The sequence below is a fragment of the Eucyclogobius newberryi genome, unplaced genomic scaffold (genome assembly GCF_026437365.1).
Source record: "Eucyclogobius newberryi isolate DKJ021-1_F unplaced genomic scaffold, fEucNew1.0.hap1 SCAF_16, whole genome shotgun sequence".
In the NCBI taxonomy this organism is placed as follows: Eukaryota; Metazoa; Chordata; class Actinopteri; order Gobiiformes; family Gobiidae; genus Eucyclogobius; species Eucyclogobius newberryi.
This window is the reverse complement of record NW_027315790.1, coordinates 19,518,649-19,544,276: the sequence shown is the minus strand read 5'-3', so window position 1 is coordinate 19,544,276 and position 25,628 is coordinate 19,518,649. Positions and strand designations below refer to the sequence as shown.

At 41.3% G+C, this 25,628-nt stretch overlaps 1 protein-coding gene across 1 annotated transcript in view; it reads left to right on the top strand.

Moving 5' to 3' along the window:
- The window catches only part of LOC140362325 (gamma-aminobutyric acid type B receptor subunit 1-like), a 117,518-nt gene extending 97,001 nt beyond the window's left edge, over positions 1 to 20,517 (top strand). The window contains exons 3-7 of the mRNA XM_072448437.1: positions 8,168 to 8,232; positions 9,739 to 9,877; positions 18,366 to 18,551; positions 18,635 to 18,652; positions 20,510 to 20,517. Of these exons, the coding sequence (XP_072304538.1) occupies positions 8,168 to 8,232; positions 9,739 to 9,877; positions 18,366 to 18,551; positions 18,635 to 18,652; positions 20,510 to 20,517 (416 nt within the window). The remainder of the gene's footprint in view (positions 1 to 8,167; positions 8,233 to 9,738; positions 9,878 to 18,365; positions 18,552 to 18,634; positions 18,653 to 20,509) is intronic.
- The last annotated feature ends 5,111 nt before the right edge of the window (positions 20,518 to 25,628 follow it).

Here is a 25,628-nt window from a genome sequence, read left to right as displayed (position 1 = left end):
CAACACGCCTAAATGTATACTATTTCAATTATATTAGTTTAACTAAATCCATTTGTGGCCATTATATTCCATTTTCAAATAAATTCTGAAATAAATGGTAGGCAGGTTTATTGTTATAATGAACACCCTTTCCACTCACAGGAATATTTGCCAGTGGATACAAGTGCAGACAGATGCCTGAGAACAAAAAAGGAAAAAAAATAATTAAAAAAAAATAAAAATTATATATATATATATATATATATATATATTTTTTTTTTTTACATTACTTGGCATGTTTGGCGGGCCGGATTATATAGACAAATGGGCCACATGTGGCCCGCGGGCCGTAGTTTGTCCACCCCTGGTCTAATCAAATCAAATCAAATCAATTTATTTTTGTAAGGCCCAAAATCACAACAACAGTTGCCTCTGAGGGCCACAGGGAGAAATTAATCAACAATGTCTGTGGTGGCGATGAAGTCAGACAATGTCTGTGGTGGCGATGAAGTCAGACAATGTCTGTGGTGGCGATGAAGTCAGACAATGTCTGTGGTGGCGAGGGACGATGTCCCAGGGTCCTCTGTCCTTAGACTCTCCTTCTCGGTCAGGAAAAACTACAAAAAAACCTCTTTGGGAAAAAAGCGTAGAAACCTGGAGGAGTTCCAGTGAAGGAGAGATCCGACTCTCACAGACGGACAGACGGACACGAGGGAGACTGGAGCTGGACCCACTCTTCAGGCAGATGAGGGACCGTCTGAGTCGAGCTGGACCCACTCTTCAGGCAGAAGAGGGACCGTCTGAGTCGAGCTGGACCCACTCTTCAGGCAGATGAGGGACCGTCTGAGGCGAACTGGAGCCACTCTTCAGGCAGATGAGGGACCGTCCACACAGGGCAGGGACCACTTCACCAGGGGAGGGGCATCTGGGTCCACAGGTCCTCAGGAGTGAGAGAAAGAAAAGAAGGCGGTGAACAGTTTGCAAGTGGAATCAAAAAATAAATATTGTTTGATAGCATAAGTAGTCAGAAGAAGAAGAGGATAGTGCTCAAGCTGTCATACTTCCCCCAGTCTAGGCTAACATCTTTGCAAAGTATTGGAGTAGTCCTTGACCAGTTCTTTAAAATCATTAAAAGGCATAAAAATATTTAATTTTAATAAAAGTTTTGTTCCACAGGAGGGAGAAAAATTGTTGAAAGCTTTTTTCCTGTCTCTGTGTTGACTCGATGGGATTGTAAGATAAAAGTTTCCTGAGACCTCAAACGATGAATACCTGAACTGATGTGCAATAAACTTGATACATAATCAGGCAAAATGCCAACTAGAGCCTTATAACAAAGAAAAGACAGTGCTGTTCTCGTCTTGCATCCAGTGATTGCCATTCTACTTCAGAGTATAACTGACAGTGGTGAGTTCTGTTTCCTTCTCCTGTAATGACCCTTAGAGCTGAATGATAAACTGAGTTCAGAGGTTTTAACACTGTTGCTGTAGAATGCATATATATATATATATATATATATATATATATATATATATATATATATATATATATATATATATATATATATATATATATATATATATATATATATATAATATCACCATAATCTAGAACTGAAAGAAATGTAGCCTGGATCAACTGTTTTCTACAATTAAGAGGAACACACATTTTATTTCTAAAGAAGAATGACAAACAAGTGGATGCTACTGTGTATTAGATTTTGCCCAATTGAGTTTATGTAAATTTTAAATAACAACTTTTAAAATACATAAGCATGTTTTATCCTGTAAATAAGATGCCTGGTTTTCACCAAATATTTTCTTAGGTGAGATACAATATCTAACAGTTGGCTAACCCAGAAAAGTTCCATGGTGCACTTTTAGGGTATAAAACGTGAAATACAGACAGAATCGGTCATAAGGTGTTACTCATAAATCCATACCATAATTCCTTTTAGTTTTGCATAAGTCCTTCCATATGCAAATATTTTATGGATGCATTTTAAAAGACATATTTCCTAAGATTGGAGCGGGCTGATATTGCCAGAGAGATTTGTAGCGGTTCCATGGAGCAGGAAGACTAATATCTCCTTGAGCGCGATGTGAGAGCAGAGGAATGCCGCACACAGAGGGGAACCGTGTTCCTGGGAGGCCACTTAGATTCACGAAGCCTGCGGTTAATAATCAATGAGATGTAAGGTCTTCTCCGGAGCATTTAACCACATCTGAAGCGCAGGCGGCTAGAACCAAAAATGAAGTACTTTGTCCCAAAATTTGGTGTTCACTCTTAACTTCATATTTGGTATCGTGATATCTAGTAATGCCTTTTGTAGTGCATTGATCCTTCTAGCTGCCTGTTAACATGCTTCAGATGTGGTTAAATGCAAAACATCAGCTCCTGGTAGACGGGACAGTAGAACCCGACACACCAACCTGAGCACTGCCTGGATTGATTACAAGAAAGCATATGACTCAATGCTACATTCTTGGATCATTGAATGCTTGGAGTTGTACATCTCTAAGAGCCTTCATAGGGAACTCGATGAGGTTGTGGAAAACCATCCTTGAGGCCAATGGCAAGCCACTTACACAAGTGTCAGTCTTGGTATAAGCCAAATGTGGCATATATCAAGGTGATGGGCTGTCCCCATTACTGTTCTGCATAGGGCTGAACCCCCTCAGCCAAATAATCAACAATACACCCCCTCAGTCACCTCCTCTACATGGATGATAGCAAGCTGTATGTTAAGAGCGAGCGGGACACACACACAAATACAGTATATATATATATATATATATATATATATATATATATATATAAGGGGAATGGTCAAATCATTGACCAACAATTATAACTATTTTGAATCTTTTTGGGCTCAATTTAGGATGAAACGCAGGTATTGAAAAGTAACTTTTTTATCAGTTCTTGAATAATCAAACGGAAACCTCACTGCTTTGTGTCCGGGGGAAGGCTCAGATGTGGATCAAGGCCTCATCTGAGCTCTTTGGGTCCTTAGGGCCGTCTTTGGCACTGATCTCTGCGCAGAGATTTTTTTAGTCCAGCAATGCAGTATGGTGCTGAGAAGGTGCAGATCTTAACAGCTGACTATCCGCTTCAGCCATTGCCTGAATGCAGAAGTGGGAGACAGAGGAACAAAGGGGGCCCACTCTGATGGGGGGAGGGGCAGAAAAAAGTTGCATCTCTCAAAGAGGATAAGAGCATTCTTTCAGATGACCTGAAATTCATGCAATCAAAACATGGAGAGGTCAAGCTAGAGCTGAATTCTACATATTCAGATCTCGACAAAGCAGGAGAAAAAAAATGACCAAGCCGCAACACGAGACAGCTTAAACCTAAAAGGGTGCGAGTACGGACAATTTAAAATGTTTGAAATCAGATATGTCAACTCCAAAAGAAAATAGTGGTGATAATGACACTAATTACAGCATTCCATTCAAAGATCTTAGTGTGAATCGGTCAGAGAATGTCTTGCTTTAAGTCCAAGTTTGATGGGACGCTGACACCTATTTGGAAGAGCTTTAAGACACAGGTCCTATTTGCAGCATGATTCTCCACAAGCGTACTACTGCAGACTGCATGAATTTTTTTTGGTTCTAAAAATGAGTTTGATCCATAAATCTCGGATTGAAAAACTTGATCCCACCACAAACGATCATCTTGGTCTTGCTGCATGTCCTTGTACACAAACAAGTCGCCACCTGCCTGAATTAGCAAACAATGCTTTTAAAAAAAAACACAAACCAATGATAAATCACAGAGCGCAGACTGAGGACTCTAAACTCGAGTCAAACAGTCAAAAACAGGTTAAGACCCCAGACTGTAAAACTGTCCAAATGTAACTTCTCGCCCAACAAAGAAGCAACGAAATGAACTAAAACAAGTCAGTAAGAGCACAGAAAATAAAGCACGCTGTACAAACTTGAGACAGTTTATATCAATGAGCTTTAACCAGACCCTAATCATGCAAAGAGATGCAAAACGAAACATAATTCCCAACCGGGGGGGTGAATTCACTAACCATGATAAGAGTAAATCAAAGTATGACCATCTTTGAAACAATCTTACCAGAAGGACACGGGCGACAAAGCAGTGATTCTGAAAGTGAAGGCACAAAAGAGAATCTTCTTTACAGCAGCCGGAACAGCTGATTAAAGATGGTGAACTTGGCCCGGGCGTCCCAGAGCCCACGCTAAGCCCAATCAGTCAAAGGAGATTTTAAAGGCAAATATCGGCAGCAGGGCAAAGCAATGCGACTAGCAGTCTGCGCCATACTTAGATGGTCACAAATAATTCAACAAAGAGGTAGATGTGCCACAGAATCAGAGAGAAAATGTGTGGTAAGAGAGTTCCATAATTTGGATGTATAGAAACAAATGAGGCTTCGTCATGGTTGGTCAGAACAGCCAAGGAAAGTACCAGCTGATCTCAGAGGCCGAAAATAGTAGTTAAAAGCTCTGTCAAAATCTTTGGACCACCTAGGCAGGGGTCTCCTTCCTTTTCCTCTCTGAGAGCTACTTTTACCAAATGAAAGGGCAGAGAGCTACTTCTGTTTGTGGTCTCAATAAACAGCAACTGCAAGTCTTAGATGGCTACAGTTCGATGCCAATAATACATAGAAAATGGTTTGTTTTATAGGCATCTAACTTTAGCCATCTAAGTAAATAATGTTTAATTTAATTCTATGACGGATTCGAAGCCAATATAATGTTTGTAATGTGGTGTAATTTGTTGTCTTTGTTGAGATAAACCGTTATAAAATGCCTTAGCATCTCGGCATGTTAATCGGCTCTGACACACACACACGCACACGCACACGCACACACACACACACACACACACACACACACACACACACACACACGTCTCTGTCTCTGTTGCTACTGTACATAGCTCCTTACACAGTTGTGGATTGCTTTTGGATTCCACTTGTGTGTCACATCAGTGAGATCTGAGAGCGTGAAATTGGCTTTCTCTGGAGATTGTAGTGGACAAGGCTCATTTACTCTGCACTACAGCCCAGCCTCACCACCACCTCACACAAATCCCACCAACCACTCTTCTGTTTAAAGAGTCCCCCAGCCCGCAGGTATTAGCTGTAGCGTTGTGTACAAGCTCATTGTACATCTGCTTCCACGCCAAAATGTCAAATCTCCCCAGGCGAACTCGTAATATAGACGGATAAATCAAACGGATTCAACTGCAGCCTGACAGAGCCGATCTGAGCCAGACAGCCGTCATTCGGGAAGTCATCAACTTAAATTTCACCCTTCATTCATTCATCCATTGTCCAGGATGACACTGCGTCACATAATGTTCTGTTCTCAGCCCTTGGACACTGCCCTGAGAGGACCACGGCCTTATCACAATGACAAATGACTCATGTGAAAGAAAATGGAATATTATTTTATCATCAACCTCGCTGACTACACCAAAACATGGGCAGAATGACTGCAGCAAACTCTAAATGTACAACCACTTTCGGGCAACCACTTTCGGGCATAACTGAAATGCGATTTCTTTGCCATGTTTTGAGTGGGAATTCTGATGGCTTCATAAAGACAGTTTATTATGCCTATAAATGTCCTGGCCTCGCTGAGCACCGCTGTTTTTGACAATGACTTGGGACTTGTGCCCTGGGTGACACTGGGATAGTCCCTAGGCAGTAATAGCTCTACAAGTGTGCACATTCAATAAAGAGTTCATATCTCTGGCCCTCCTCTCTCTCTCTCAGCCCAACGTTGACCTGTTACTCATCGCGGTCACTAATGGGGCAAGTGCAGGTTGTTCTGACATAATGAAATATTTGAATGGCATACACGTTTGTGCGCTAAACAAATGCAGGACATTATATATATAATGTGAGAAGGTGATATTAACTTCAGAGAATGAACACAAGGGAAAAGAGAGCAAATTGCCTTAAATGAGAAGCGCATGAGGGGAAAGCGTGGAGGAGACATGAGCACTGAGCAAGAGCAGCAAATCCAAGTACGAGGGTAAATAATACCCTTAGAAATATTTAGGCCTATTACAAATGTACTCATATTTTTGGGTGTGCCAGCTTTCTGTTTGGTCAGCCCTGGCACACCCATAGCGGCGCCAGTACAGATTTAAACAACGTAATCCGGCTTTAAACTCTTTAATTAATCGCATTTTGTAGAACAGATTTGGCAATAGCATTTGTACTTGTAATTAGTGGTGCACAGATATGGCAATTTTAGGTTGATACCAATACCGATGTAATACGGAAATATTTTCTTCATACGTTGTTTGGCCATTTTAAACACTCCGGAGGAACTGGAGAAATACCAAGGGCCAAATAGATGTAAAAATGTAAAAATAGTACAATCGGGCGGTTGCAGCAGTGTGCTATTCCCCCTCCAGGCACTCAAACACATTCATATGCATCCAGTGTACGCACACATTGGAGGCGAGGTGTGTAAAGTGCCTTGCCCATGGACTCAATGGCAGTTTGCACCTGTGGGAGCTGGAATTGAACAAGCAATCTATGGATCATTATTATCTCATTTTACATGCCATATTGTTCACCAAATGTCTGTTTTCTCTTGAACTCTGCTGCAACATCGTATAGTTCACGTTTAGTCTGACATTTTAGCCAGTCATTCTAGTCACACATAATACACACATTTCATATTTTTGACCTTTTTTTTGTTCATTCGGCTCCACTCCATACACGCCTGCGCATTACCCAAGCCCTCTAACGCCTCTGTACCTAAAGGCAGGCAGTTAATTGAGGTGAACATAATTCTTTTTGTCACTTCCCCCAAACCCGTGCTATGTTGTGGCGTTCGCAGAGACAGGCCTTGTCTCGTGCCTCCGATTAGACCCCAACTGACCCCATTACACGCACTGAACCCCCAATTCTTTTCATTTGCACTGACAAATAAGTCACGCGGCCAGCAACAAGCTCCAGCTCATATGGAAGAGCTGTTAGAGAGGGGGAATCACTATGCACTCTGCACACTGACTGCTGCTGCTGGTCATTTAGCTGGACTGGGATATGATGGCAGAGGGCTCCATCTAGTGGCAAGGGAAGGAAGTAGTCATAGAGTTTTAATTCATTTGCGTTAAATGGGAAAGCACACTTCATGTGAATGTTTGAAGAATAATAATAACAAATGATAATAAAAGTAAAAGTATGGTATTCGTCAGTGCAAATCTAGTTTTTAAATTATTTTGTAAATCCTGTTTAAAAGAAACATTTTGATTTTATTTTGCTTTCAATGGTTAATTTGCTGTGGTAACGGTCCTAATTCTTCATCATTCTGAAATCTGTGGATGCAATTTATGAGTTTTACGACTACCCCAGTGAAAATAATGTAACAATATGCAAATCTCACGGTACAATATTATTGCGGTACGAACCATGATATTTATTGCGACATTGTGGGGAGGCTCACAGTATAATCAAAAGGCCACGATACTGAGGTTTTGTTTACAATAATAGGCATAAGCCACATTATCCAGTTATTCTTCTTACTTTGGCTTTGTAATTGGAAATAGTGAAAGTAGCGCGCTAAGTTAGCTTAATTTGTTGTTTCGCTGTAAGCTAGTGCTCTAGTGCTCGTAAAGCTTGTGCGACAGCTTGCTCAGGTTAAACGTGTCTAAAGCTTCCATGGAGGGAGCGACTGGGATACTTAAAAGGTTCTGTGAGTTTACTATCACATTAGCAAAATAATGCTAATTTATGTGTTTTTGAGTTTGTTTGTTTGTTTGTTTGTTTGTTTTTTTGGCCCGTAGACTTTATTCAACTGTACAGTGTAGTGTGAAATGAGGATGAGACTATGTATTCGAACTCACAACACTGCGGATTAGTGCTAGCAATGCTATATTAATCATTTAAAAACCCTCCAGTGGTCAGGTGTTGTAAATGACCACTTGTACTATAACACTTAAAACAATGCATGTGGTCTCAATCAATATAAATGTTAAATTCATATCAAATAAAAAATAAAAACTGAGAATGTCACAAGGATATTCATGAACTGAATTAGTTTATTCCATCAGTTTACACTCAAAAAACATTAAACAGTATTGTTTCCTCCCTAAAAGTCCGTGGATAATCTCTTTAGTGTTACGTGAAAGAGCCTTTAAAGCCCCTCGTCTGACATGTTGTGGATGTATTACTGACTGTGTCTCTTTCTTTCAGGCTGTGCCATCATCCGTCCCCCCAGGGAAGGAGGCATTCGCTATAGGGGTCTGACCCAGGAGCAGGTGAGCACACCTCTGCATCGCCAAGAACCTCATATATACTTATTTGAGCACTTGCCAACACATAACATCTTCTTAGTAATTGAGTGAAATATAACATTGTTGATAAATTATGCAATGTTTTTTGTTTTCCATATTTAATAATCCACAGTGTTAAAATGTTCTCAATAATATTATTCTACTGTTGGAAAATAGCTCAGGCTATTGTCTCGCCAAAAGTATTCACAGCGCTTCGCTTTTTCCACATTTTGTTATGTTACAGCCTTATTCCAAAATGCATTGAATTCATTACATAAATCATAATCATAATTATGTTTTATTTTATTTAACACATGGATATAAGTTCACGGTGTTTGCCATGACACTCGACATTGAGCTCAAATGTATTTTTCCACTGATCATCCTAGCGATGCTTCTATAACTTGTTTGGAGTCCACATGTGGTAAATGCAGTTGATTGGACATGATTTGAAAAACTGTCTGTGGACCTCAGAGACAGGATTGTCAGATCTGGGGAAAGGTACAGAAACATTTCTGCAGCATTGAAGGTTCCTCTGAGCACAGTGGCCTCCATCATCCGTAAATGGAAACAGTTTGGAACCACCAAGACTCTTCCTAGAGCTGGGCCTGACCAAACTGAGCAATCATGGGAAAAGGGACTTAGACAGGGAGGTGACCAAGAACCCGATGGTCACTCGGACAGATCTCTGTCGTCTGTGGAGAGAGAAGAACCTTCCATCGACCCTAAGCACACAGCCAGGAGAACAAAGGAGGCTACAGGACAACTCTGTGAATGTTCCTGAGTGGCCCAAAGGCCAGACTTGAACCCAACTGAACATTTCTGGAGAGATCTGAAAATGGCTGTGAACCGACGCTCACTAAACATCTTGAGAGCTTCTGAAAAAGAAGAATGGGAGGAACTGCCCATGAATACTTGTGCCAAGCTTGTAGCATTAAACACAAAAAGAGGCTGTGATCAGGGCCAAAGCTGCTTCAACAAAGTATTGAGCAAAGGCTCTGAATACTTTTGTGTACAAGTGTGTACACGAGAATCAAGTTATCATTATGGGATATTGTTTGTTGAAAATAATGAATTAAATCCATTTTGGAAAAAGGCAACAAAGTGTGGAAAATGTGAAGCGCTATGAATACTTCCCTGATGCACTTTATGTTGTATCAGTCCTGATGACACAGTAGCAATACTCTTACTTCACTAATTTGCAAGTCTTTCCAGTAAGAAAAGTCAGTTAAGTAATTCTCTGGAAATATCATATTTTGTATGTTATTATAATAGGTTGTATTTATGACCACTATGTTTGCCACAATAATCATTAAAATAAATAAAAAGCAGAATTTAATAACCTAAGTTGTTTGTCTTTAATGAGTTATAAAGTTATTTATTTGACCCTCTACTTCTCAAATATCACCGTAGGGTTAGGACTACTGACCACATCAATACTAGATCAGTTCCACTCGTGATACGCAGTACTTTATTCTGTGTTGTGTCCAGATCCGCAGTGTGCAGGTGCTGCCGGTGGATTACGAGATCGAGTACATCTGCAGAGGAAACCGGGTCATCGTGGGGCCAAAGGTCAGGAAGTGTCTGCTCAATGGCACTTGGACCGACATGGGCCACAAGAGCCAGTGCTGTAAGTACTACTCTGATTAAGGGAAGCAACTATGTTATTCGTATTAGATTGCAAAAGGAGTAAATATGAAACGTTTACTAAATTAGATTGAAGCAAAAGTGATTCCACGTGAGGACTCGGGCTCAACATCAGAGGCGATTGTTCCCCTGCGTTGCTTAATTGATTACCTGGTCATTCGCCATCAGTACTCTCAGATATTTATATATTTTCTGGACAATGAGGGTGACCTGGTGCCTCCGTGGAAATGTACAGATACTACATTTATGTGTTAAGAACTTTGGTTGACTTTTTTGTTTTTAAGGTGTTCTATAAATAAGGTGATTACAGTAAACAGGAATGTTGGTAACACTTGATGAATAAATATGTTCATGTATGATCTTGAGAATGGGCAATTACCGTATTTTCCGGACTATAAGTCAAAAAATGCATATTAGAGAAGGGGGAAAAAGAAAAAAAAACACATTTAAGTTGCACTGGAGTATGAAATGCGGTTGCAAGTGTGAAAATAACAAATAATATCACATAAAAGTCGCTTTGGAGTATAAGTATATAAGTATAAATTTAAGTAAGTATAAGTCGCAAACCAGCCAAAACTATGAAAAAAGGTGCAACTTATAGTCCGGAAAATACAGTAATCATGTTTGTTCAAATGTCTTCAGAGTTATGTTATTCATAGACAACCATTAGTTATCAAATCCTTTTACACTATGAAAAAAAGTCATGAAATTATATTAATACATGCATGACCTGTATGGAAACCCCTGAGTGCCATGTTAAATGGGATGACACTTTTATTAAATCATATTTATAGATATTTAATAATAATGAATTAACTCATGCTTTATTACAAGGGTTTGCAAACCGAGGCACGCAATTCTGAGCATTTATTTAAAAGCAGCTACTTCTGTCTACATTCATTCAGCCTGTGCCCACTGCGGCTTTGGGGTCTTTCCCCCGGTCTGTGTGCGCAACGGAATCATGTGATGTGCAAGTCGGTGTAATCCCTCATTTGTTCAAGTGTTCCACTGTAGAAAAAGATTCAGTAGTAGTCATCTGGATACTGCTTTTAGAAAAACAATAATGAAGGAAAATAGCCCAACTCAATAATTCAATATAATAACATTAATCTATCAAAAAGAAAAAGAAAAACAGACAATTTTTTTTTTTTCCAATTTATTAATTTATTGTTGTTTTATTGTACAGTTTTCATTACAGTTACTTCTATCTCAGATGGATATCAAATTATATATATATATATATATATATATATATATATATATAATAATATAATATATATATATATTTTTTTTTCTTAATTTATTTTAAATTAGAGCATGTAATAGTATTTTAGTTATTTATTTATTGTTTTTTTTAATAATAATTATGGTCATTTTGGTATATATATAATTCATTCACACATACATACATTTCACCCTGGAGAGACAAAGAGACCACGAGAATGGACTGTTTAGCAAGCTTTATTCGTGAGTTATTTGGCGCTCAGACCCCGGCGGAAGATTTTGCAATCATGGGCACTCCATGATCTATTTGTATCAGATGTCTCCCCCCGGAGCCTGGAGACTGGTGGTGGTAGATGTGAAGAGAAGGTAGAGGATGAGGGGAATGTAGAGGAGGAGCTGGGGAGGTGGTGGGTCGCAGTACGGTTTGAGCGGCCGAGCCATCTGCCTGAGGGCTTAAATGTGACCGCCTGGTGCTGATTGGAGCGGGGAGGAGTCACTTGAGAGCGTTGATTGGGGATGAGGAGCTGGTGCGAGGGCCATGGTGCAGACGCCCCTTGTCTTTTCACCCTCCTTCTTTGGCCAGGAAAAACTGCATAACCTCTTTGGGATAAGCACAGAAACCTGGGAGAGTCCATGGTGAAGTGAGGGATCTGACTCTCACAGACGGACAGGCGAGCGCCCGCTTGAGTGCGATGATGGCGCTGGGGAGAGGGGTCCTTCCATAGTGGCCTTGACGTAGATGGATGGAGTTAGGTCTTCCAGGCTGAATTTACGCAGGCTTCATATGCGTGCGCGGATATAAACAGTTTTTAAAACACAATTTATGAAATGTTTTTGTAAAAAATTTACTTTATTCATTTACAAATTGTTGCAATTTGTGTTCCCTTCTGCGATGATCCTTTTCTGTTGCTCTCCCAGTTCTCCATGCTAATGTTAAGCAAATAATAACAGGGAACTAATAATACTCTGACTGTTTTACAAGTTCAACCTTGCAGGTGACTTTTTATTATTTACCTCACTTTTGCCAGGAGGACCGGGAGAGCCACGGAAAAGCTAAACAGAGAAGGTCATTGAAGAAGCTATTTAGAGAAGCGTATCAAGTTTCCTAAAGAGATTCCCAAAAGGAATGCATTAAGTCATTGGTTTATAAAATCTTCTTAGAAAAATATCCCATAAAACATGATTTGGAAAATGTTTTAATAAAAGGTTTTATTTACCAAACCTTTTTTTAAAAGTGAATAAACTGATGTGTGGATTGCTTAGGTGGTTATGAAAAATGAAAAATTCATGTCACTTTTTTGAGAAAATAATATACATTGTCCCTTTGATTAAAAAAATCATCATGCATGTTGCTTTTTTATTGATTACAAGTAGTTTACAAAAAAATTCAAATACATGCATTAGGGAATATCAAATAGTGAACCACCTCCTGCTGAGTTGAAATACAAGTTTATTTGTGTCTGCAACATCCCTCCAGGCCTTTGTTATTCTTAGATTTGCATTTGAAGGTTCACCCTGAGAGGTGGAAAAGGAAGAATATTTGTTTAGTAAAATAAGTTATTATTAAGTAATTTGACTACAGAGTCAAACGAAGGCTTTTGCATTACACAGAATCTTACTTTGCCTTGCCCCAATCTAAGGAGAATACATTGTATGTATTTGTATTCTCAAAGTCCATCTGAATGTTGATGTCACTTAATCATAAAATCATAAAAACAACAATTATTTATAACCGTGCTTGATACAGTGTGATATGTGGAAACCATGATTTAATATTCAAGGATAAGTTGTTGAGAAAATAAATAAACCAAAAACAATTGACAGAATTGTTATTAAGCTGAACTAGAAAGTATGGCTTTGTTTTTTTAAACGTGAAACAAGCTCATCTGAAATGAAAACCACCTCAAACGTTGTTTCCTCCATTAAATGCATCATGTTCTTGTAAACATTGACAAGATCATAAAGACAATATTGTGTGTTGTGTTATTTTTTTAATATTTAGCTTTTTTGGAACACATTTCAAAAATAATAAAATGGCTCTGCACCCACACACAGTATACATAACCCAAGGCTCATATTTTGCCACGGCATAATCTTGCAAGCTCTGTCTTCAGTGCCTGGTTTCTCTGCTTCCGCTCTCTTTGACACACATTTTTGCTGTCGCCCCATAATAGTGAACCCAGAGTCCAGCATACAGCGGCTGGGTGAATCTGGTCTGGACTTGGTGGATGAGTGTGTTAGTCTCCGACACTTGGTAAAAACACAGTATGCCTGCTTTGTGATCCAGAAGCACTCCCACTCTGCTGGACTCACAGGGTGACAGAGTTCTTCTCCCTTCTTTGTGTCTGTAGACGTAGTTCTCTGCGGTGACACAGTCGACCACCCAAGACTTGTCATTGTTCCCAAAACCGCTGCCGGGTCCGACTCTCTTAATATCATTGTATGCCACTCCAACAGAGACCCCCAGTCCACTCCATTCCACCTCCCAGTAACAGCAGTCTGGAAGACGGTCAATAGTCAGAACTTGATTTTTGTCCTTGAATCGGTCTAGATAAGGTGGGTATGACTGTGCGTCTTTTACAAAGGTGACTTTTCTGTTGCTTTCAGACAATATCAGGTGCTCGCTGGCTGTGTGTGGATCTAACGAGAGTTGTACTGAAGGAACACGGTATTTATCATTTGTTTTTGGACATTGTAAGTTATCAGGAAGAACCATCTGTGCCAAACGTCTGAATACTTCAACGGTTGTGTCTTTTATCTTGCATTTTTCTTGTGACAGAGCTGTTGTTAAATTCTGAAAATCATGCAAAGTTGGTAGTTTGATTCGGTCAGAAAACTCACCACATTTAGAAGGGGCCGGATATTGCTCCAGAAACTGTATGTAACTGACAGAATGCAAGTGCTTCTCCAGATTTTGCAGCCCCTGCTTTTTGAGGTCTTTTTCCCTGTTTTTCATCCGCAGTAAATCCTGGACCTGGCTCTGCTGAGATCTCTGTTGCCGTCTTATTTTGTTTGTCAAATCTGAACTCTTGTCTTTAATGAGCGCCATCACTTCATCAGTCATTTTCTCATTTTCACTCACCATTTCATCCGCTGACCTGTCCATGTCTTTTAGCTTTTGTTGGAGCAGAAGTATGTCCTTCTTAATCCCTTGAAATTCCTGGACCCTTCTCTGGTGCACAGCCTCCAGCTCCTTTTTCCTCTGACTCATCTCTGCCTCTGCTGACGATGTGTCATGACTTTTGTGTTTGTCGATGTAGCAGAGGTAACAGATGCACTGCTGCTCTGTTCGGCAGAATATCTTCTTTTCCTCATTGTGCAGAGAACATATATTATTCTGGTGGCTCTCACAAGTGTCTGTGAGCTTGGGCATCTTTAGTTTATCATAGGAACGTTCTTCAACAGATATGGAAGCTCTTCGTTTTGTTGTAGTGCCCATGCCACTGGCCACATCTTGAGTCTTCTTTAGCTGCTCCACTAAATCTGACAGTATCGTATTCTTCGGAGGTATTTTATCGAAGGTCTTCCTACACATTGGGCAGCTTACAGACTTCTCATAATCCCAGTGTTTTCTAATACAGCTGAGGCAGTAGCTGTGTCCACAGGGAATGGTCACTGGATCCTTCAGTGGATCCGAACAGATGGAACAGGAAATCTTGTCTAGATCAATCCTGACTTCTTGTGCCATTGTCTCTCTGTGTCACAGACTGACACTGAGTCACTGAGTGTGAGTGTTTTTGCTTCATGCAAATAGGTTCACAGGCCCATCCTGCAAAGCAAAGTCATTTCATTGGTTGGTTCAGAGCAATACATCTCTGACATGAAGCACAGCCCAATATTGTTTCTCGATTAGCACTGGCAGTGAGATGTGGCACCTGTGGCATGAAAGACTCATCTTTATTTACAGTCTTACACAGTTGAGAATCAAAATGTTAATAGTTTAGGCAAAGTTCACCTAACCCTAGCCCTAATCCATAATGAGGAAAAACAGTAGTTTCTCTAGAAAGAAGTAAATTATTATGGTAGTAGTATGGTATGGTAGATATTTAGAAGGATCCTGTTTTTCTAGCTTCTATTCACTTCTTTGACACACATCTTTGCAGCCACACTGAAGAGATAGGCAAGGAGAGGCAAGTTTATTTGTAGAGCACAATTCGTACACAAGGCAGTGCTTCACACAACAGGAAAAAATGCATTAAAATTACAAGAAAAACACATGACAGAAATCACAAAACCTTCATCTCTATTCATTGCAAAGAAAATCTTTTCAGTCAGATGCAAAGCTAAACAAAACGGCTTTTAGCTTAGATTTGAACACATCTCACATCTTCTGGAAGACTGTTCCAGATTTTAGCTGCATAAAACTGAAACACAGATTCCCCATGTTTAGTCCTGACTCTGGCACCAGCAGGAGGCCGGTCCATGTTTAGTCCTGACTCTGGCACCAGCAGGAGGCCGGTCCATGTTTAGTCCTGACTCTGGCACCAGCAGGAGGCCGGTCCATGTTTAGTCCTGACTCTGGCACCAGCAGGAGGCCGGTCCATGTTTAGTCCTGACTCTGGCACCAGCAGGAGGCCGGTCCATGTTTAGTCCTGACTCTGGCACCAGCAGGAGGCCGGTCCATGTTTAGTCCTGACTCTGGCACCAGCAGGAGGCCGGTCCATGTTTAGTCCTGACTCTGGCACCAGCAGGAGGCCGGTCCATGTTTAGTCCTGACTCTGGCACCAGCAGGAGGCCGGTCCATGTTTAGTCCTGACTCTGGCACCAGCAGGAGGCCAGTCCATGTTTAGTCCTGACTCTGGGCACCAGTAGGAGGCCGGTCCATGTTTAGTCCTGACTCTGGCACCAGCAGGAGGCCAGTCCATGTTTAGTCCTGACTCTGGGCACCAGTAGGAGGCCGGTCCATGTTTAGTCCTGACTCTGGGCACCAGCAGGAGGCCGGTCCATGTTTAGTCCTGACTCTGGCACCAGCAGGAGGCCGGTCCATGTTTAGTCCTGACTCTTGGCACCAGTAGGAGGCCGGTCCATGTTTAGTCCTGACTCTGGGCACCAGTAGGAGGTCGGTCCATGTTTAGTCCTGACTCTGGCACCAGCAGGAGGTCGGTCCATGTTTAGTCCTAACTCTTGGCACCAGCAGGAGGCCGGTCCATGTTTAGTCCTGACCCCCAGATGGTTCATAATATGAACACTATGGAACATGCCCAAGATGTACTTTGGTACTAGGCCATGGAGAGACTTATACACAAGCAGAGCTGCTTTAAAGTCTATTCTCTGAGCCACAGGAGCCAGTGCAGAGACCTGAGAACAGGACTAATGTGATGGTACTTCCTGGTTCTAGTCAGGACCCGAGCAGCAGTGTTCTGGATGAACTGCAGCTGTTTTACAGCTCGTTTGGAGAGGCCAGTGAGCAGGTCGTTACAGTAGTCTAATCTACTTTGGAAATCCAACCCTCGAAAAGCTGCTGAACCAGACGGTGTGCTGGCGAGCTGGCCACTGTGTTTACTGGCATTTTTAACACCTTCCTGGAGTCATGCCATGTCCCAGCTTCCTTCAAGTCATCCATCATTGTCCCTGTCCCCAAGAAGCCCCGGATCACTGGACTTAATCACTGGACAGACCTGTGGCGCTGACGTCAGTAGTCATGAAGTCATTTGAGCGCCTCGTCCTCCCCCACATCAAGTCCTTCACCTCCCCCCTGCTCGACCCCCTGCAGTTCGCCTACAGAGCCAACAGGTCTGTGGACAACCCAATCAACCTGGCACTCCACTTCACCCTGCAGCATCTGGACTCCCCGGGAACCTATGCCAGGATCCTGTTTGTGGACTTCAGCTCGGCATTCAACACCATCCTCCCTGCTCTGCTCCAGGACAAGCTCTCTCGGCTCAACGTGCCTGACTCCACCTGCAGGTGGATCACTGACATCCAGACGGATCGGAGGCAGTGCGTGCGGCTGGGGAAGAATGTCTCAGACACGCGGACTATCAGCACAGGAGCTCCACAGGGCAGTGTACTTTCTCCCCTGCTCTTCTCCCTGTACACAAACTGCTGCACCTCCAGCCACGGCTCTGTAAAACTAATTAAGTTTGCGGATGACACCACCCTCATCGGGCTCATCTCGGAGGGGGATGAGTCTGTCTACAGGAGGGAGGTGGAGCTGGTGCAGCTGTAACAACCTGGAATTCAACGCCCAGAAGACAGTGGAGATGATCGTGGACTTCAGGATAGTCAAAGCCCCCCAGCCCCCCTTCACCATCTCTATACTCCCCCATCTCCACTGTGGACTCCTTCCGCTTTCTCGGCACCACCATCACCCAGGACCTCAAGTGGGAGCCCATCATCAGCTCCCTCATCAAGAAGGCCCAGCAGAGGATGTACTTCCTGTGGCAGCTGAGGAAAGCAAAGCTGACAGCGGAGATGATGGTGCAGTTCTACACGGCCATCATCGAGTCCATCCTCACCTCCTCCATCACTGTGTGGTACGCTGGAGCCACAGCCAGGGACAAATAGAGACTGCAGCGCATTGTGCGCTCTGCTGAGAAGCTTGATTAGCCGCAGACTTCCATCTCTGCAGGACCTGTACGTCTCAAGGGCTCTGGGACGTGCAGGTCGGATCACAGCCGACCCTTCTCACCCTGGACACGGACTATTTGAGCCACTCTCCTCAGGCAGGAGGCCACTCCCCTCAGGCAGGAGGCCACTCCCCTCAGGCAGGCGGCCACTCCCCTCAGGCAGGAGGTTACGGTCCATCCGGACCAGAATCTCCCGTCACATGAACAGTTTCTTTCCCTCTGCCATTGGACTCATGAACACTGCCTAAGCACCTTGCACTCACTGCACAGTTCACTTCTTATTGCACTACATATTATATTTATGTACATATCATGCCTATTTCTAACCTTATTTTAACTTCACTTACTTATTTTGTATATATCTGGTAGCTATTCATTGTTCATTGTTTTGTATTCATTATTCAATCTTTTGTTGTTTGAGTTGCATCGAATCACCAGGACAAGTTCCTATGTTTGTAAATTTTGTTCATTGACAAATGGCAATAAACCTTATTATGATTCTGATATTTTTGAATTTGGCAATGTTTTTTAGATGGTAAAAAGCTGCTGATGTCATTGATTTGACGTGGCTGTAAAAGTTCGAGTCCATTGTTACCCCCATATTTCTAACTTGAAAAAAAAGAAAGAAAAGAAAACCTGACTGTTGATTGCATCTTGGTGATCCTCTCCTGTCCCCAGTGCTGCTGTGTCCCCGGATGTGGACTTCTCTTGAGAACGGCCGGGTGACATTGTGGCCCCAGGGTCCACCTGCGGAGGGCACCACACTGCACTATAGCTGCCTGCCCGGGTTCATCCTCGTAGGACGCAACTCAACACAGTGCAACAAGATTGGAAAGTGGGACAGCCCCAAGCCTGTGTGCCACTGTAAGTCTCTGTTCACTCTAACACTACTGATCAGCATTCATCTGATAGTTTTCTAAATATTCCTCTCTCTTTCATTTTTGTAGATGATCGTCATTACAGAGGTGAGTCTGTGACTATCATTAGGGTTCAAGTACAATGACGACAAGTCAAATGTATAATACAACAAAACCAACACCAACACACACTACATTACATACAAAAATACATGAAGGAATTGCCAGCCCATCTTTCATGCCGCTAAAAGGTAATGCGTCCAGTAGCAGGCAATATTTCTACATTATCTATAGTCTACCTGTTTTTCAGAATCAGAAAAGGTTTATTCCCGTTGCTAATGAACAAAATTCACAAACATAGGGACTTGCTTTGGTGATACAGTGCAACATAAACAATGATCAATAGATTACATTTGAAAAATAGTACTTAATGATGATTAAAACATTGTTTTCACAATATCAACACTACATTACAACAGTTTTCTCAAAACGTTTTCTCCCTTTGGCAAAATGACATTGACATAGTTAGGGAGACCACCTCAAAAAAGTCTCAAAAGTGGGACGGACCATGGGATTTGGTGGGACACCGTCGACCAGATGCAACATTATATAGTAAAATGTAAGCCTATTGGTTGTTGTCTTGTTGTCAGGTCAGATTGCAACATATGATTGGCTCCCTTATTGTTGCCAGTGGCGCTCTACTGTGCGTGCGTTTGTGTGTCTTTTTTTTACGTCCCATGACCCATGATACTGTCTTTGCATGGATGTGCACTAAAAGCCCCTTGTGGACATGCAGACAGAGCAGTTGGTCTGACTTGTCACCTTTGGGAAATAGATGAAAAAGGCGGTGCACAAGGTTGATATGCGGGATGTGGGACAAAAGCCCAAATGGCAGGACAGTACAAATAAAAGCGGTACAGATGGTAGAGCTACTCCGGTTAGCAAACAATGTATTTGATTATTTGTTAAAGAAGACTTATTGCGCTTTTGTTAGCTATATAGTTCTTACCTATGACAACTCTGGATCATTATTATATTTTGGACATCACAATATTGATCTAGAATGACTTGATTCAAAAACTAAAAAACAACTTGTTGTATTGACAGCCGTTGCATATATAATCATGGTAATTTACTTAAAGATGTGATGATAACACGCTCACACCAAAATATAGCGAGACTGAACAGGTCATTGTGCAGGAGTTTCAATTTTAACATTGTGTTAATACAGTAGTTCACAGAAAAACTTTCTCTGTCCTTCCAAAAGCAAAAAGGATTTTTTTTAAACGTGCTCACAACAATGTAATAAAAATATGAATAAGATATGAAAGAAAGCCATTTTTAATGAGTTATGTTATGAAAGGTGCTCTACAATCGTGCAAATCAGACCTGATCTTGACTGCTGGTTGATACAAACTATTTGATTTCAGTCAAAATCTTCTGGCAGATTTTTGTATAGATTTATTTTTTTCTCAATTCCTCAATTCTTCCTAATTCACACCACCAACATCCCTTTTTTATTTCCTTTCATTCTGTGGTGATTGTAGTACTCTCTTGTCCCACTGGAGGGCACTGTGTCCCTGCTTTCAGTGACACCCCCGCATGAGAACATTAAGACGTACAGGGCCCACAGTGGAGACATAATCTTGTAGAAATGTTGGAAAGTGTCAGATGTGTGGGCCCTGGCTCCTGTAATGAATGCTTCAGCTCACGCACACTTAGGTTCATTGCTACACAGGCAGATAGGACGAGGAGGAGACAGGAGCGTAGGGACAAAGAGGGAGGACAAATAGAATGGACAGATAGGGAGGAGAAGGTAAAGCATCCCTAGGTGGAGACAGGACAGCAGCAAATGTATAGGATGTATTTACAAATGCCGCTGTGTAGGGCCAGGAATCCTTCTAGGAGTTAAGGATACATTTGGATTCATAATAAATGCCTAATACTTTTGTTGTGCTTTTTCAGGTACTTAGAATTGGACTATAACATACATAGATGTTTGTTATAAATTGCAATATTTAATACTGTACTAATGGATAAGCCCCACCTCTTAATAGTGGCATTTCACTGTAGCAAGCCGTGCATAGGCATTTATTTTTTTTTATTTTAAAATGTGACCTTTTAGAACCCTACGTGTATCACTCAGAGTCTTAAAATAACCAGAGCGGGGGGGTAGGTGAAAACAGGAACACTCGAGCCTCAGGTTTATTCAAACATGCATGATTCCATCAAAATACAACACTGAGTTAGCTAATGATGGGGAAATTGTGTTTTTGCATCCGTAAAAGTAATAAAGATCTACCGATATAGCCGTCAGCCAATTTATCAGCCGATATTTACTTCCTTTTTTCCATATGCAATCGACTTTAAGTAGGTCCTCAAGTAGGAGTTTTGATCAGGCGCTTGAGTGGACGAGCTTTGCCGAAAGACCCCACCACACCGCGATCAAACGATGAGCGCTTATACAGCTAGAGTGATCAGCTGAGCTCGGTGTTTACTACTTTTGCTCCAAGCCATAGTTTACAGCGTTGATTTAACCGATAAAACGTCATCGTAAAATGAAAAGTAAAGTTTAATTGCAATAGCCAATTAATTCTTGTTGTTCTAAGTTGGTTCTGCAGCACAAGCTACAAGTGATGCGTGGGTTGTCTTTTTGCCCTCGGCTCGAAATGAACAAAGAAACGATCATTCAAAGGGGGTGGAGTTGGGGCGGGTCATGACAGGCTCCGGCTCGCTCGCATGTTCACGGAACACGCATACCTTTGTATTTAGCCACATCCAAATTCATGGGCTCATTTCTCCGTGAATATGAGACTAATTGCAATAAAACACATGTCCCTTTGCAGCTTGAAATGTGGAGAACATGTCTGTGCAGTCGTCAGTTTCTGTGCGAGCTCATTTACCTGTCACTTTGCTCTTCTGTGTGATGCCGGCGAGCGAAAGTGAGCGAAAGAGAAAGACGAGATGTGAAGACTTAATGTCCTTGTCCATTTTAAGTGATTTTTATTCTGACTGAATGTGCTCAAATGCATTAGGCATAGGTTTAGTAAGTTCAAGAACTTTTTCATAATGGATCAAGACCATTGTTAAGTTACATTAAGTTTGCAGTTTTTAGAATCAGCAGACCAAACTTTGAAAAACTTTACATCGACCTCTAGTTAGTACATGAAATGGGAAGATGAGGTCCGGTTCTGCTGTTGCTTAGAGGTGCGCTTGTGTTTAAACATATTTGACATATTGATCGAAGCAGTGAGACAAGGGCTCCATATGATTGGTAACTCCTCTTTGGTCGTGCGATGGCTCAAAGTTTAATCGTCTCACTGTCTTTCATTGCAGCTGGCAAAAACCCGGCATTAGTTTATTACTTGATTCAAATAACCTTGTATATTTTTTATATGGTTTAGGTTTACAACAGAGTCTCCAACTTATGGCTTGTGAGCTGCCCTATTCTGAGTAGCAATCTACTTTGATTTGTCCCTTTCTAAATGCATTACAAGCATTTGCCCTGTCACATCCCTCCTTGGCCCACCCCACAGGTGTGGGTCTGATCTGTGGATCCAGCTGGCTGTGGGTAAGAGATGCCAACAGTGGTGTAATTTATGATTTTTGTATTGATCACTGATGCTTAACTGTCATTTCCCTCGTGGCACTTTTTGCTCTAAGATAAGATGTGCCTTTATTTGTCCACACATGGGGAAATTTCAATGCTGCAACACAAATAGATACAGAAGAAAGGAACAGATCTTAATAGAAAAAAAAATTCTTCATGTAGACATGCACAAACTTTACTCTCCTCTTTCCCCGCATTCACTTCTTCGAGCGCTTCTTTAAAGGTGTCACCTTTTTCCGAACAAAACAGATGCATGGGCAGATCAGGGCCCCTGGGAAAATGACAGCCTCATAGCCTTGTTTTGCTGGTGTAACCCTACAGTGGTAGTACTGCTAGTAATGGCTATAACAATCAATGGTTAGGGCCACTTGTAGACTTCAATTACCAAAAAACAAAAGTGCAATAATAATACTGTTCCATTTAACATAGTTTGTACAAAATAACAAAAATGTTCCTCCTTTAAGGTGCAAAGATTTGGATCATTAGCTTCAAATACATATAATTTTGAATACAAAAGAATACAATACAATGACACTTTTTGCATTGGACACTGCAGTCTGTGGCCACTATGGGCATTTCTTACAGTGAACAAGGCTGTACAAAAGAGAGCAAAAGTACTAAGAGTAATTTTCACATTTATAACAATAAAACATTACCCCGACTGGTTTTCATGAATTACAAATACTTCTTCTAGTCACTTGTATTTTCATTGACTCTTTAGTGCGATAATGCAACAGAAAATTGTGATCATGACTCACCGAGATAATCACATTCAAAATGTTAATTTCTAAGTCCCAGCGTTCACAGGACCTTTAAGATACAATTACAATCGTCTTAGTAAGTCTCTGGATCTATTTTAAATCATAAAAATAAACTTTCATTGCATTTTTACCTCATTTTTTCCGCTCATGCTCAGCTTAGCAAAATGGATGCAGGTAGAGAAAAAAGGAAGAAGTACATTCTAGAGCGCTTTTATCCACTGCTGGTTAGTGGCGAAAATATGAATTACACTTAAAATCGTCTTTTCAAGTGTTGACATCAGATTAAAAGTTAGGGGTTTATTAAAGCAAAATTAACAGGGTTACACCGGTGTCAAGCTACAAAATGTCTTTTATTTGATGTTATTCAGCCTCATATTCACAGAGAAAGATGCAAAAGATGCAAACTGACAGTAACGCAGCGACAAATGGAAGCGCAAAGTCAGTGTTGTTCTCACAAAAGAAACGTTATAAATTTCCCAACCACATAAAACATAACTTTATCAGTGCTGAGAAAATGTGCTTATTTTTTAAAGTTTAAAATAGATCATGCATACATGTTTTAAAGTGAAGAAATTAATTATTGTGAATGTGAAAATGATTCACTGTAGTATTGATAAATCCTTAACGATACCCACCCTAACTCCAAAGCACTTATGTTGCAAATTCACCCTTTCATGATTCTCTATTCACTCAATTCTAAGTGAAAATAACCACCTTAAACATTCAAAGATATTTTCCATGGATTCTTTGCTGTTCATAAACATAGAAATACTGAAAACTCAAATATCTAAAGTATAAAACAAAAACACTGCCTTTTGTTGGGTGTTTGTTAGTGGTAATGAGTGCGTGTCCTGTCATGTTTTCAGAAGAACATCAGAGCAACAGAACGGAGGATTTGTGCAGCACCTGTCTGCCTGAGCACAGCGTTTAGCAGCTGTGATCAGCAGATTAATGCACTATGAAGATGTGCTCAGAGCAGACACAGCTCCATGGGAAAGAGCCAGCGTCTCTTTTCTCTGGATTGATGCACTGAGGAAGTTTTACACAGCACAGTGCAGTAATTAAAAACCTCATCAGATTGACTGCGTGAGGAGGAGGTTGGAGTGTACAGGGCCTGGCTTTTACACACTGGTAGCTAAAATAGTGATATGCAAACACACAGTTAGACATTGTTGCTGCCAAAATTAAATGTATTGAAAAGTCCCAGATTGAAGAAGATTGCCAGTGGTAACTCTTACAATGGATAAAAGGTTTTGTCAGAAAGAATTTGAACGTGCCAAACAATGGTGCTACTGTTAGCTGCGGGTGCTGTCATCATTAGTAACCACTGCTTGTGCTAAGTGGCCTAATTAGACAATTCTGCCTAAAATAATGTAACAGGAAGACAATCCTTTTGGAGAAGAGACGGGAGCTATGATGTAGCCCTAGGAGGTTCCTTAAGAATTCTGTATGCAAAGTCAAAATATATGGGTGCATTCAAGCGATCACAACATTTGGACTATAAACTGGGTCAAAGCCTGGACCCAAACCTGGACTAGACCAGGACTAATGTAACCCATGTCTCAAATTCGGTTCTAAATGATTGATATTGCCCCCTCATACATTTTCATTGGCCCAACCACAAGGGGCGCTAGTATAAAAATGGCCAAACCACCAAGCCATTTCCGCTTCCTGCTCCGGCTGTGGACTGAAACGTCTGGTTATGAACTGTTGAAAACGTCTCGCAACTAACTGAAGCGGTTACAGATCATTCCAAGACTCAATGGTCAGGTTTTTTTTTCCCCCTGACACCCCCTGATTTTTATCCTCTGCAATAGGTGGCGAGCGACCCATGTGAACTGAGAATCTGGTAGGATCACTCTTTGTTTTTTCCCCGGATACGGACACCCTAAGTCTGAATATTTTTTTCGTTTCACTCGGAATATATTCATTTTTTTTTGAGATCGTACAAACTGAACTTAAGAACCCAAAGGAACAGAACTTTGCTGGGAACCTTTTTTGTTGTTTTGTTTATATTTATTTATATTAATACAATTTATACAATTTATACTGCAACGTCCTCCTGTGTTACTTTTTTCCCCACAAGCTCCTGTGGCCGAACTTAGTCACTTCTGACAGTCACATGCGTATTATTTTAAGTTAGTGTTACACTAAACAAAGTTTAAATCTGGACTAAACTGGGTTCAAACCAGGAAGTGTGAACACCCTGAACCAGGACAAGAATGGGACCAAACAAAATCCATATTTGGAGTTAAACTCGGCTCAAAGCAGGACAACGAGTGAACCTTTGTGTTTTACATTAGAATGAAAGTTTAAAATGTTATAGATACAAGTGCCTGCTATCGTAGCTGAAAAAGTATTTTCGAAGGCGCAGCATTATAGAACTACATTCCAACAAACTCACAGGCGTGGAGCATATTTCATCGGGTGCACATCACACGCCGCATGGAGCTCGGGCATCAGCTGGAGATAATGAGGCTGTAGACCTGGCTGACTGTGACTCCTCATTGAGGCCTGTCTAATCTGTCACCGGGTCAGTGTAGGGACATGGTGTTCTCTCAGCTGCCAGTAAACAACACATATACTGGGTTATTATGGACAGGCCCCCAGCTGCTTCTGCATGTGTGCCATTGTTAAAGATCAACTGTGTCACCAGCACAAATGGCTTCTTTCCCAGATTGTATTCAGAGTTCACACGTGACAACCATTTCAC